This window comes from Toxotes jaculatrix, chromosome 12, assembly GCF_017976425.1.
Source record: "Toxotes jaculatrix isolate fToxJac2 chromosome 12, fToxJac2.pri, whole genome shotgun sequence".
Classification (NCBI taxonomy): Eukaryota; Metazoa; Chordata; class Actinopteri; family Toxotidae; genus Toxotes; species Toxotes jaculatrix.
The window spans coordinates 19,002,844-19,016,028 of record NC_054405.1 but is presented as its reverse complement, the minus strand read 5'-3'; the positions used below and the strand labels follow the sequence as shown (position 1 = coordinate 19,016,028).

The 13,185-nt window shown below is 41.9% G+C and overlaps 1 protein-coding gene across 2 annotated transcripts in view; it reads right to left on the bottom strand.

Annotated features, from left to right (window-relative positions):
• Window positions 1-11,124, bottom strand: part of LOC121190655 (transcription factor COE1-A-like) — an 86,141-nt gene extending 75,017 nt beyond the window's left edge. For both annotated transcript variants that reach the window (XM_041051572.1, XM_041051573.1), the window contains exons 1-4: window positions 10,454-11,124; window positions 9,508-9,664; window positions 8,711-8,774; window positions 7,243-7,298 (exon numbers count right to left, since the gene is read on the bottom strand). In XM_041051572.1, the coding sequence (XP_040907506.1) occupies window positions 7,243-7,298; window positions 8,711-8,774; window positions 9,508-9,664; window positions 10,454-10,584 (408 nt within the window). In that variant the 5' untranslated portion in view covers window positions 10,585-11,124. The remainder of the gene's footprint in view (window positions 1-7,242; window positions 7,299-8,710; window positions 8,775-9,507; window positions 9,665-10,453) is intronic.
• Between the last annotated feature and the right edge of the window lie 2,061 nt (window positions 11,125-13,185).

Here is a 13,185-nt window from a genome sequence, read left to right as displayed (position 1 = left end):
CAAAATTAACTACAGTGCCCATGTTTATGGTAATGAATGAACATCGTGCTCTGTGCAACAGTGATGTGTTTTTAATTGCTTTTGGACAACAATGAAGCTCTACAGCGCACAGAGGATGAATCAGGCATCAGCTACACAGGCAATACTTGTTAGTAGAATCGGTTTCATTGTTGGTTTTGGTCTTTTCATGGAATGTTTTCACAATGAGGAAAAATATCGCCACTTACCCTTCAGCTACAGGAAAACTTACATAAATTAATCACATGGTATCGAGGATCATATCATCACATTTGACTGAACATGAAGAAAGTTGTTTATAATCTTGTTACAGAACTACACGGCCAGTCATTGTCTGCATCGGTGCATGGATGCATAAAAAAACTTATTTGCATGTTTTCAGTACACTGCACTCAATATCTACCACACTGGTTGAGAGGAGATGATCGTATTTCGCAGCACTGCACTGAGGGGGAAAACACAATGACAATGTCAAACTGTGATGAATTAGTGTTTTTTTTATACTGTTGCTGTGGTGTACATTTATTTTCTTCCATCAGGTTATGGCAGTAACACTGACAGTGTTATTGGTGGTAGTTCCCACTTCACCTCAAAGAACATGCAGTTCAGCAGTAACACCTCTACTTCACATACACACACTCACACCCACCGTCTCTGCACGGGGCGTCTGTCACCCACACACACAGACACACACCTCATTCACAGACACATTTTTTTTTTCTTTTTTGAAAATCCACAAAATAACAACCACATCTCATGTGCTCGCATGCTGATCATGTGAATCTATAAAGTCAAACATTACAAAGAATGGGAGTTGTGTATTCACAGAGCAGTGGTCACGGTTTGTGCTTCTGAAAAGGCGTTTTCAGCTGAAGCTTCACCTGCTTCAATTATACAATATTTCTGATTCGGGTAAGGAACCTCAGCATAAAGTGAAAGCACAAGTCACACACCACTAAGCTATCTATCAATCTATACACACACCCTGTCTGTCTTTGGTCTATTCCAGTCTGTTTGATCTGTCATTCCACACTGCTGCAAATTTCAGCGAATGACAAGCTCACTTTTCTCAAGGAACGGTGAAGAAGTTTCATTGTCCTTTATAATAGTCTTCAGACTACCTGCTGCCATCCGGGGAACATTAGTTTGAGCTTTGTAAGTTTGGGTAATTTATGTGAGTGACTGTGTATATGGGGGAAAACTGAAAACAAAACTTATTCAAATGTAACACAGATAATGAAAATTCACATTCGTCGAAATATGACCTGTGAAGGTCATAGAGGGTCAAACTAACCATTTATGATCCAAAACTGATTTAATTTCCCTGGTGATTCCTCTCCCTCTCACCTTTTTTAAGGGTTAAAAAGGAGCAGATAGGACAGAAAGGAGAGGCCTTTAAAATAAAAATATTGTATGAATCTTGCCTGTGTGTGAGCTTAGACTGTCCCACCAGGGACCCCAGGGCAAGCATGTTCCATATGGGGCCCCAACATGAGCCAAGCCTGTAGACTGTAGAAGCTATAGCTCTACCTGGCCCTCAGAAACTAGCTTGGAGCTCTAAGGCATTAATGGAAAACAGTGGCAGTGGCTGTACAGTCGGAGGGCCCCCATTACAATATTGTTGTAGCCTAAAGCATTTCATACTAATAGCTAGTTGTCTCCAGGACCCTCTGTGTTTCTGGGATCGGAGCCCCCATTTGTTTCAGAGCCCGGGGGCCCTTGTCAGTTATAATTTTCCATGCATGTGCATATATTCCCGTTGAAAAACCTTCTGCTGAAAATGTATTGATTCACGAACCTGGAGCCTGAAGGGGATCCTGGTGGTCCAGGACTCCAGGGCTGTGCACGCCTGGTCATTGTAGGCATGAGTATGTTTAACATGAAACAAAAATAATCTACTCTCAAAAGCAGAAAGTGCAACTCCAGGTAGACGGAGCTATAACTAAGCTAACATTTTCCAGCAGAAGCGTAACAAGGTGATGGCAGGGCAGAGGCTAAATTGTAATTTCGCCCGCATGTGAAGCAAATTCATGTGTCCAGAAAACAAAATAAACAGGTATCCAGACTAAAAACATTTTCAAAGACTTCGGCCAAAGCAAAGAACTCCTGTTAACAGAACACTGAGGTTAATCAGACAGCCAAGACATCTGAAACTGTTTCTCTAGTCCCTTTCCATCAACATTTCAACTGTAACATTTTCCCTCTATTTTGGTTTGATGAAAGCAAATCTGAGTGTGGGAACACTAGGAAAAGATAGAACAGGCAGAATTTGAAGAGGAAATGTACTTTATAAGCCACAGTTCTGTCTATGATTAGACCTGCTCATTGTGCCATGGGAAAAGAGTGGGCCAGGCAACTTCCTCTGAACTTGCTTCCTACCCTGGACAAACATGCATCAATGTCATCTCAACCTCTCTTTTCTGCACTTTTGCTCTTTTGTTCTCTCTCTCTTTCTCTCTCTCTCTCTCTCTCTCTCTCTCTCGCTCATGCACACACAGAGACACACACAAAAGAAAACCTTCACACCTTGGGCCAGGTGAGTGCATTTATCTTTACGAACAGAAGTAGGCCTGATGTAACGGTGCTTTCCTCCAAAATCACAGAAGAAGTCAGTAAATCCTTAATATAGTTTTTTTTTTGTTTTGTTTTTTTTTAGGTTTTCTCAAATCTATCACCTCTGCTATTAACTCTGCAACAGACACAGATTGAAATCTTTCACAGGATAGAGGACAGCAAGAGTTGTTCAGGCAAAAGAGTGAAGAGCGAAATATTTTTTCTAAATTTTTGTATAAAGAAAAGTGATGAACTAAGTAAACAGGTCACTTTTCCCCTTCACAGATATACTGCAGACATATCATGTTCTTTCCCAGCTGACTCCTTGCTTTGCCTAATATTGACTCATCTCCCTCTGTGCCAGATCTGGGCCAAAATCTAACAACCCCTGCTTTGTTTTGACCCTGTTTGGACTTTAAGAAGGGTGTACTTTACTGCATCATGATGCCTCAGATATTGAGGATCATTAAAAGTTGCCACTCACAGAGAAATTGTGCTAATCCGAGGTCTAGAGTCTCCCCTGCTTGGAAACCTGAGCCATCTGGAGCTCCAAGCACCGAAAAATTGACACAATTAACACAAAGTGCAAATAATATTCAATCCACTGCCTTTGACAGGCTCTTGTGTGTAACTTCCTCTACCATCCCGGCCATCGTTTGTCTCGGCTTCTTTTTCACACTGTCACCTTGTCTGCTCTGCTCTTCCCTTTCATCTGCCGTTTCCTCCTCTGTCTCCTCCCTCTCTCCGCCTCACCAAGCCTTTCATACAGCATCTCTGCCGCTTTCTCCTCCACCTTTGAAGTAGTGTGACATGCGCGGCATGTAAACAAGGAGCCGTTAAGCAGGGGAACACACTTCCTCCTGCGTTAGTGTCAGGTCGACTAGCGAGCTAGTGATCCGACAGGGCCGCACTGACAGATGCTTTATTCTCTGGAACAGAGTCGTGATCAAGCGGCACCACGTTCTGCTTCTGAAGACTAGGAGGTGCTCTGCTCCTCCATTTAACACAATCAGTGCTGGCCCACCCAGCGGACACACACGAAACAGGAAGACAGACTGAAATAGCAGAATAACAGAAGTAGGTGCCAGCTTTAGGTGCCAAACATTGGAGAACGCTTTACTTCCCTGGCAGAAGAATCACTGTTAGAAGTATGAAGTAAACAGAATCAATGATATGAGCCAAGTAACACCCTGCAACATGACTATAGCTAAGCAAAACTCAACCTGCCTTTTACTGATTTTAATACTTAACAACACTGATCAACATGGAAATCTGTACTTTAAAGGCCCCATCTGTATTATCTGACAATATACAATGTGCCCGTGTGTATACAGCAACTGGGTTTGAAGTATAGACAACAAAAAGAAACAAGAAAAAATCATATTTGAAAATAGAGAAAGACAAAGTCCTGACATCGTTTTCTGACAAACTGTTGTTCCATTAGCTTCTATGACTATATACAATTTCACATGAGGATTAGTTTCGTTGGTCTTTACAAAAAGTGTAACATGTCCTATGGGGTCTACCATCCATATTCTGAGATAAATTAATTGTCCTCTTCCTCTTGCTATTAGTACTTGAACCCATTGTGGCCAATTAATTTGTTAGCATTCAAAAATCTACAGCTCCCACGCAGTTTTCATCTTTGAAAAAAGCAAAAGGTGCTACTATTACAGCTGTACCATAACTAGTGTGAGTGAGAAGTTCATTCTCGCAGCTGCAGCCACTCAACTAACCTCAGTGTGTGAAGTTGGAGATGTTTAACCTGTGACAGTCTTGGGCTTGTGGGACAGTGCTCATTAAAGGCTTTAAACAGAAATATTAAACAGAAAACATACTGTACTGTATTTTTGTTTTGTTGTTTCTCTCGCTGTCTAGACAAATAGTGAAGGTTATGTTGTAATGGTGTATTTAAAGAAACTGGAAATGCCAGTGTAATTTTGAATGAGGTTTACTTCTGGAACAGAAGTCGATGTTCCAGTTTCACTCTAGCCGGTTGTAATTCAGTGTTAAAATAACCGATGTAAAGTTTTTGAACAGCACCCTTAGCGTAGTTGCTGGCTTTGTATTATAGTGGTAAAAGACAAGCTTTTTTGTTTTGTTTTTTTTGCTGTAACTCATCGTTATGAAGTAAATGCTGATCGCACAATGTAATGGCTATAAAATAATGGCACCATCTGCGTTTAGATTGGTTCCCTATAGGCCTCACTTTCACTATGCAATTCTGTTTGCCGCCGGGTACAAAATCTCCCGGGAGAATGAAGGCTCGATTTACAGCACAAAGAAAGTGCGTCTGCCATCGTGCAACCAAAACAGGAAGAGGATAGCACTCTTCTTTTTGCTGTAAGCTATAGGTAGCTTTCCCCAGGTAGAGGAAATGGCAGACATTGGAACAACCGTAGCAACGATGGAAACTCTACCCGACAAAAGAAAAAGAGCCCCTGTGCCGGAGGAAGCAAAGACGGCGAAGAGGGAGAGTGATAGAGAAAACAAGGTAAAGCAAAAATGAACCTCGGATGGGCATTCACTCAGTGGAGAGAGCTGCGGGACTTGAGAGGGCTCAAAACCGACATTCAGTTGGTGTTATTTCTACTGGATCAGTACGCAACAAAACCTGCCTGCTTATTAATACAACCTAGTGTTTCACTCTGCCTTTATCAGTGCATTCTAGTAGTTACTTATTTGTACAAAGCCATACTCAAACTATGTTATTACTCAATATAAAATTATGACAATTTCACTTCACCCTCTTTCTTCTCTCTTACTTTCAAAGTGGTGTTGATCATTTCATATCCTGTGTTGTTGGTAATTGCCAGGCTTTGAGGAAAACAGAAATCTATCCAAGAAATACCACTTGGAAATGCTAGAAGGGGAAAAGTTGTCTATTGCCACTTTAAAATACCTATCAACTGTTCTGAGTATTTTCCGTTTTGTTGAATGGAGCGACACTTGTTTTTTCTTTAGATTACAGTGTGTCTTTAATGGTGATGGAACATTAGATAGACACCCATGCAAACTAAAAAACTAAAATTTTCCCTGTCTGGTAAGACACCAGTGACTGGGAACAATGAGTTGCATACCAGCAGTGTGTGTGTTGTGTGTTGTGTGTTGTGTGTTGTGTGTGTGTGTGTGTGTGTGTGGTTAGAAAGACAGTGGCCATGACATCACTGACCAACTAAGCCAACCACACGGCTGTTTTGGTTTGACCACCTGTTAGTGTTCCATTGCTCTACCACTGGGAATCACACACACACTCACACACACACACACACACACACACACACACACACACACACACACACACACACACACACACACACACACACACACACACACACACACACACACACACACACACACACTAACTCAACATTGCGTGCTTTATTGCTCCATGTGCAGTTTTGCCTGAGTGCCTATGCACATACATATATACTCTCCCTCTCACTCACAAATAAACCCCCCACTACCACACACACACGCTCACGTACAGACCAGCGCTCACACAGGCAGATGCCCACAGGTGCAGCACACACCTGCATTCATCAGCGTCTTGAGGAAAAATGACTTTTTCTTTTCAAACTTAAAAAAATCTTTCTATGTAGACTAAAAGAAATCAGCTGTTTAATTTGCCAGACAACAGTGAGCATGTGTATGCGTGTGTGTGCCCATGTGTGTATGTGTAAGTGTGTGTGTTTGAGGGGGTCAAACTCGCCGTTTTCTTGTCTGGACCGTCCACTGGGAGGGCCGAGTGAATATGTATGTGTGTGTAGCTGGCTGTCACCCCACCAAGCTCTAGCTAAACAGTGTTATTAGGGAACAGTGTGGTCCCTTAAGCCTGCCAGACACATACACACACACATACGTGTGCACACACACACAGTATGTGCGACGGCGTGGCAGCAGCAATGTGAGACTCTATCAGAGCATGGAGTCACATTAGCGAGTATTCAGCGCATAGCGTGGCGTCTTGGCTCCTCGTACCTCGCCACACACACTGGCACAGACACTAAACACACATGTACGATACATTACAGCAGACAGACAATTCTCACTGTGTTTCTTTTGCAAAAACAAAAAGATTAATCTTCATCCTAACTGTTTACCTGAGGATCATCCAGCACAAACACTGTCTGTCTGTTGTTCAGTTTGTCTCTCTCTCTTTCTCTTTCTCCTGCCTCTTTCTGCTGCTCTCTCAATCTCTCACTCATAAAAGTACATATAAACAAAAACACAAACATTAACAGAAAAATTGGATCTGATCAGAAAATGCTCTCTACTCGGCAGACCAAATCCCAGAGGTGCCGTTATATCTTTCCACTTCCTACTGTGAGCAGCAGAATTGCGCTCCTGTTCCTCAACACCCGCTCGCTGCCTCCTCACTCTAATCACAGCGAGAGAAGTACAGGCAAAAACGCCTGAAGCCATGCGCTGTGTATTTGTGTGTGTGTGTGTGCCCCCACCCACACACACACTGTGGAAACACCCACCCACAGAAACACACACACATAAACACTCATTTTTGTGTGTGTGCAAGTACATGCAGATAGAGGAGGGCGGCGGAGTACAGGAGGATCAGTGGAGCAGCTCATTGTCAGAGAGGTAACAGGAGAGGTGACAGAGTGTGTATGTGTGTGTGGGGGTGTGTATGTGTGTGTTTAAATGTGTGTTTACCTGTTTAGTCATGGAGTCTATGAGTCGAACATAAAAGTCCTGCTCTGTTCTGATGCCTGTTGAGATGCAGAAGAAGAGAGAAAATCATAAACTTGACGTAGATTTTGACAAGCAGAACAACATACAAAACTGCATTAAAAATATGTCAAATTACGTGAACATAAAAAAGTGATAAGAGTGGGAAAAATCGATGAGTTTATTTATTATGCCTTACACAACAGGAAGCTCCCACAAATTTTAGGGGGTCACGGGGTGATTGAGAGGGTAGAGAGGCAGGAAAAACACATTTCTAAAACACAAAATTTAACATATTTTTCAGCTTTTTTTCTCACTAATCTTTTCTGTTTTGCTTATGAAATCTTGTTAATAATTTAACGTCCTCAGGCCTCAAAAAATGAGTCAAGTAAAACAATCTGAAAAGGAATATGCTAATAAATATTTGGTTGAACTGCTCACATATGCAACCAGACACACAGCAGCTTCACTTTAAGAGGCCACAAGCTAAGAAGGTTGGGATCAACTGGAGAAACTTGTGTGTTTAAAAAAAAAAAAAATAAAATCAGCCAAAAGCTGTTTCACACACAACATAATGAATAAATAAATAAATGTTACTCAACTTCTGTGCTTCTTTTTACTGTCACACCAAGTTAATTTTATTTAAATAATCCAAAATCACAAATTTGCCTCAAAGGGCTTTGCAATTTGTACAACAATATCATCTGTCCTTAGACCCTGGAGTTCAGCTACCAGTCAAGCTACTACGAAAACTGTGATTCAAGCACCCAGAAATCATTAGATTAATGCTGCATAATAATGTTAAATGTTGTTGGCTTTGGGCTGAAAACATCTGTTCCTTACAGTCAATTTCACTTATAAATGGTACGACATACTCACAGTGTCACATGCAAAAGATATTGAAATCAATAATCACAGTTCACAGTATGCTTTATGCCCATGTCTTAATCCCAGAGGGGCCTGGATATTCCTGTCAGTTGATGCTGTTTCCCTCTCAGCTGTACACTGAGCTGATAGGCCTGAGCGCCCACAATCCACAGCTACCACAACAACATGCGGACAGCAGACTTCAACTCAAACTGTCAAACAGCCCCACTTCAGGCTGGACAAACTAATTTTGGGACATTGTCAGTGATGAAGCCACAAAGCTAGTACTAACCGCCTGCAGCAGCTGCTCTGTAATACCGACATTTATCCAGAAATCAGTCAAATTACACATTTGTGAAACATCACACTGCAGCTTCTATGACATAAACAAGTTGTGGAAGCCTGTTGGCCTCTGCCACACAATTTTCCACATTAAATCTTAAAAAGAAAAAAAAAGAAGAAAATATCAGCTGCTTCCTGTATGCATTTCTGTTCTGCAGGTGAAGACAGGCAATCAGGCTGATTTGGGGAAATTTACTGTAATAAGCGTAGGAGTCTGTGTTTGTGTGACAGGCTCCTCACTCACCGTTACTGTAGAGAAGTTGCAGCCGGTAATGAATCCCGTTATTAGTCTTCTCTCCGCTCGTCTCCTTAATACAGACAACAAACACTGAGCTGTTTATAAAAATATTAGGATACATTTTTAAAAAGCCCCTCGCTGCACATGTAGGCCTGTAGAATATATATTTAGATTATATATTTATAAAAGAAGTAATTGAATTCTTCACACCGGTCATACATTAAATAAACATGTGATTTATGTTCACAGCGGACATATTAAAGCAGGGCAGCCCTGTAATTTTTCCATGTGTAATCACGGTGTTATTGTGGCTTTTTAATTCCTCTGTAATTACTGGTTATGTTTGGAGGGCAAATAAATCCAACACTAAATTCTCCCACTACATTTCATCCAATTTAAACGATGTCATAATTGATGAGGAGAGCGGTTGTCCCGCCGTTGTTTATATAGAACAAGTGGTTGTGTTGAATGGAGCTGTAAATTAAAACAATTTAAACGTCGAAAGAGGTTTTTCTTATTTGTCAAATGTACAAATGAATCGAAGGAGGTTTTTTGAGTTATAATACGTATTGCGTTGTGTTTTATCTTGAGATATTACATTTATAATAGACTGTCAATAATAATAATAATACTAATGAGTTAGATAAATACATTACTTTAAATGTTTAAAATGTGACATTTAACACGAATATCAGTAATATCACAATGGAATAACCAGGCCTTCGTAAAAATCAAGATAGTAAATTATCCTTCAGGATATTAGATCTAGAAATAATCAATCCACCACGAGTTTCTGCACCGACCTTCTCTTTCTCGATGAAGTCCACGAAGTTGGTCCTCTCAATCTCCACCGGCTGACCCTGCCGGTCGTACAGAGCCAGGACGAAGTGGAAGAAGTTGGACTTCCGCAGGTTAGAGGGCGGCTGCTTCTCAAAGTGAGCCCGGGCCAGACCCACTCCACTGCGGACACACAAGCCGGAATGAGTCGGTGTTAGAACAGTGGTGAGGCTATGAAGTTTTAAAGACACGTTAAAGGTGGTGGGGGGGGGGGGGGGGGGGGGCACAGACAGCGAGAGCACATCCAGTTTGTGCACATTTTTAATTTACTTGGTTTTACTATCATTTAAAGGCTGATCCTTAACATGATAATCAAGTTATGATTTTCAAGAAATTATGTTTTATCAAAAATTCCCAAACCGACGATTTTTTGATCATTTGTGACAGGAGGTCAAGATTTGTCCACTTTTTACATCACTGAATCTGTGGGACAAGTGGAGAATTTTTATTCCCCTCAAATAAAACGATGAGTTTGTTTCGAAAAGACTAAAGACGGACAGATTTTTCCTCAATTAACACTAAGGTCTGGATTTATTTATTTGTTCGCTTGGTTTCATGCTCATTAAACTCGGCCAACTATGGACAGAAGGCGCACGATGCATGTGTGAAAAAATCTGTAGCACAAACACATGTTGCCATTAATTGTTTAGTGGGTTGTCTTAAAATTACACGGGCAGATCAGTGCGCTGTGGAATTAATCTGCAAAAAGATTCTTAATTTCCCAAATTATCCTAGCAGCAGTTAAATCCAATTTTTTTCCTCCAAACAACAGTTTCGTCTGTTTCTCTCCATCAGCGCAGCCTCATGTCCTGCACAGGCAGCTGCAAGGTCCTGACAGAAATATCCCGTTGTTTCCATATGTCGGTAAATGGAGGAGGGTGGTTGTGTTTCCTCCAGACGCGCCGAGCTCACCTTTGGGCGGCCGTGTTGGCGTCCAGCACGCCGCCCCCCTGCATCCAGCCCCGGACAGCGTTCATGCCTCCCAGCGGCTCCTCCTTCAGGCTGCTGCCGCTTCTCTGGATGCTCTCCTGGATCCCAAACATTAACAAGCCTCCGGAGCTTGGTGCCTGTACCTCTTTTTCTCGGTCTTTCCCCGCCTCGCCGTGCACTTGTCCTCCTGATCTTTCACTGTGATTCAAGCGGAGTAACGTGTGTGCGCTCTTTTGCTGCTGCTGCGTGCGCTTCGCTAGAAATCAAGCGGTGAACTCTTTATTCCGTTAATTCTGGTCTTGATGAGGCAGTGGGTGCTAAAACGGGGGAAGAATCATATCATAATAGTAGAATCCAAAATGTAAGTCACTTAAAAAAGGAACTTTAATCGCCAGAAAGACGCCAGGACTCGGGCAGACCCAGTGTGGAAAGGTGCGAAAAAAGTCACACCGGGTGCGCTTGGAGATCCGCGTTTCACGCTGTCACAGAGAAAAGAGAGATCAACTAGCACCTAGATCAGATGTCATCATCGTCTGACACTTCTTTCTTCCTCTTTCTGCTCTTTGCTTTCTCTTCTTGTCCCTCGGCTCAGTGGTCCGGGACGTGTGTTGAGGTCCAGAGCAGCGCTGCTTCCTGCGGATGACTCCCGAGCTCTCGCCACTCCGCTCTCTCTCTGAGGAAAACGCTTTTGTGACTCTTCCCAAAGGACTCTCTCTGAGAACCAAACACGGGCTTCTCCCGCCCCGGGGGGAGAGAGAGGGAGCTAGGATGGGAAGGGAAAGAGGGGAGGGGTCCGGAGGAGAGAACTGGAGGGGAGGGGACAGGACGGGAGGAGAGGGAGAGGAGACGCCCCCAAACAAAGACGAGAGTGAAGTCAGGTCCTCATCCAGCGGCCACGGAGCCCCGTCTCCTCCTCTCTGTCCCCTCTGTCCTCCGCTCCCCTGTCCCTAAACCCGCTCTGTCCTTGTTTAAGGGTTTTGCAAAAATGTTTCAGGGCTAAACGCTTCTCTGTAAAGGTGGAAATTAGTTCTTGTGCGCACAACAACGGTGAAAATCGACCGGGAAAGTTTCTCTCTGCCGGTGCAGAGCAGAGCCGGCTGCAGGTTGTCGCTCATTATCCTGGAATAAGCTCAGATTGATCAGTGACACTTAAGGAAGATGGACATTTCTGGGCTGCAGGACAATCACGACAAACAAGTTCGTGGAAATATTAAATACGGGGGGCGGGAACTACTCTGAATTGTCCAGCCTTTGATTAGACCTTTAAGATAAGACGATAAAATATTATTTTCTCATTTCTATTTTTTGTAAAACAAATCATTCTCACTGCAAACATTTTTATCATATTATATATGATAGAATAATAGTAACCATAATTAATTCTTGTTCTCTGTTCCGTGCAATGAAGGGTTCCCTGCATCTAAGTGAAAAACAATTGATATCTGTGTGTGTCAAACATAAAGGCCCATTATTAGGACCCTTTTAGCTGCAGACATTTGGTGAATCTGATAGGAAACCTCAGCCAGCACATTTAGATCTAAGTTTTATTTAGACCAACTGGCTAGGCTCAGCTATAAAAGCCATATTTCATCGTCACAACATGTCCCTGTTCCCCATTGTCTTCCGTAGGCTTGCTTATTGCAGGCTAGCGCCGCAAGACACACAAACTAAAGTGACAATAACAATAATTAGCTCAAAATAACAATGAACATAATTGAGGATAATTGCTACCAGATTCCCCTGCTTTGTCTCTCCCTCTAGCACCATCTGTTATTTGAAACTATTTATCACACCGCCGAGAGGGAATCCAAACAAAATACAAATATTAATAGATAATTCTACGAAAACTCCCTTAAAAAAAAAAAAAAAGCGACAGCGTATTGATCTGTCGAGGTGCAAAAGGTCAACAACTTTTGTATTATTCAGCTGGCTGTGAAAATGATTGGCAGGGCGAACTGGCGCCGTTCCAGGCTTTAATTCCCAAAGGTTATTGAAAAACGCTCTTGACCTTGATTATGGTGAATAAGAGTCTTTTATGCGCCGGTTTCCTGCTTATAGAGAGAGAGAGAAAGAGACAGTGGCGGATCAGCCCATGTAGGATTTAAGCGAATTCACAGCTGAGGGAAGAAATAACGTCTGAATGGAGGAGCGTTGAGAGGCACTGGTGTTGGGATCGATCGAAGTGGGCTGCCAGTTTATTAAAAAAAATACACACACCTATATAAAGAAAAGATTCATCTTTGCATGCCAATTCATATGAAAATTGAAGACTAATAATTTAAGGCAGTAAATACACTACATCAGGTAATTTTCTAGAAAAAGTAAAAACCTTCAATTTTGGAAATCCTTAAAAAATCCAATCAATCCGATAAAACTATTTGGAAGGGATATAATCGATATATGAACACCGCGGAGTATGCTTTAATTTGAGTCTCATAAGGTCAAACTCACCACTGAACACTAGAAATATAATATAGATAATTCTCAGTTCCACTACAATTATTTTAGGTCTATATTACAAAGCAGGGAGATTGTTATAAAGTACAAAGTTAAAAAAAGGGCCAATTAAAATGAATGAACTGAGCATCACATAATTTAAACTACATAAATATGAAAGTGTTGTATTGGACATTAAAAAAATATCCTAAGAAATAATTAAGGAACCTAATAATAGGATACAGAGACATGCATGAGCCAAACAGGGCTCCTTTGAA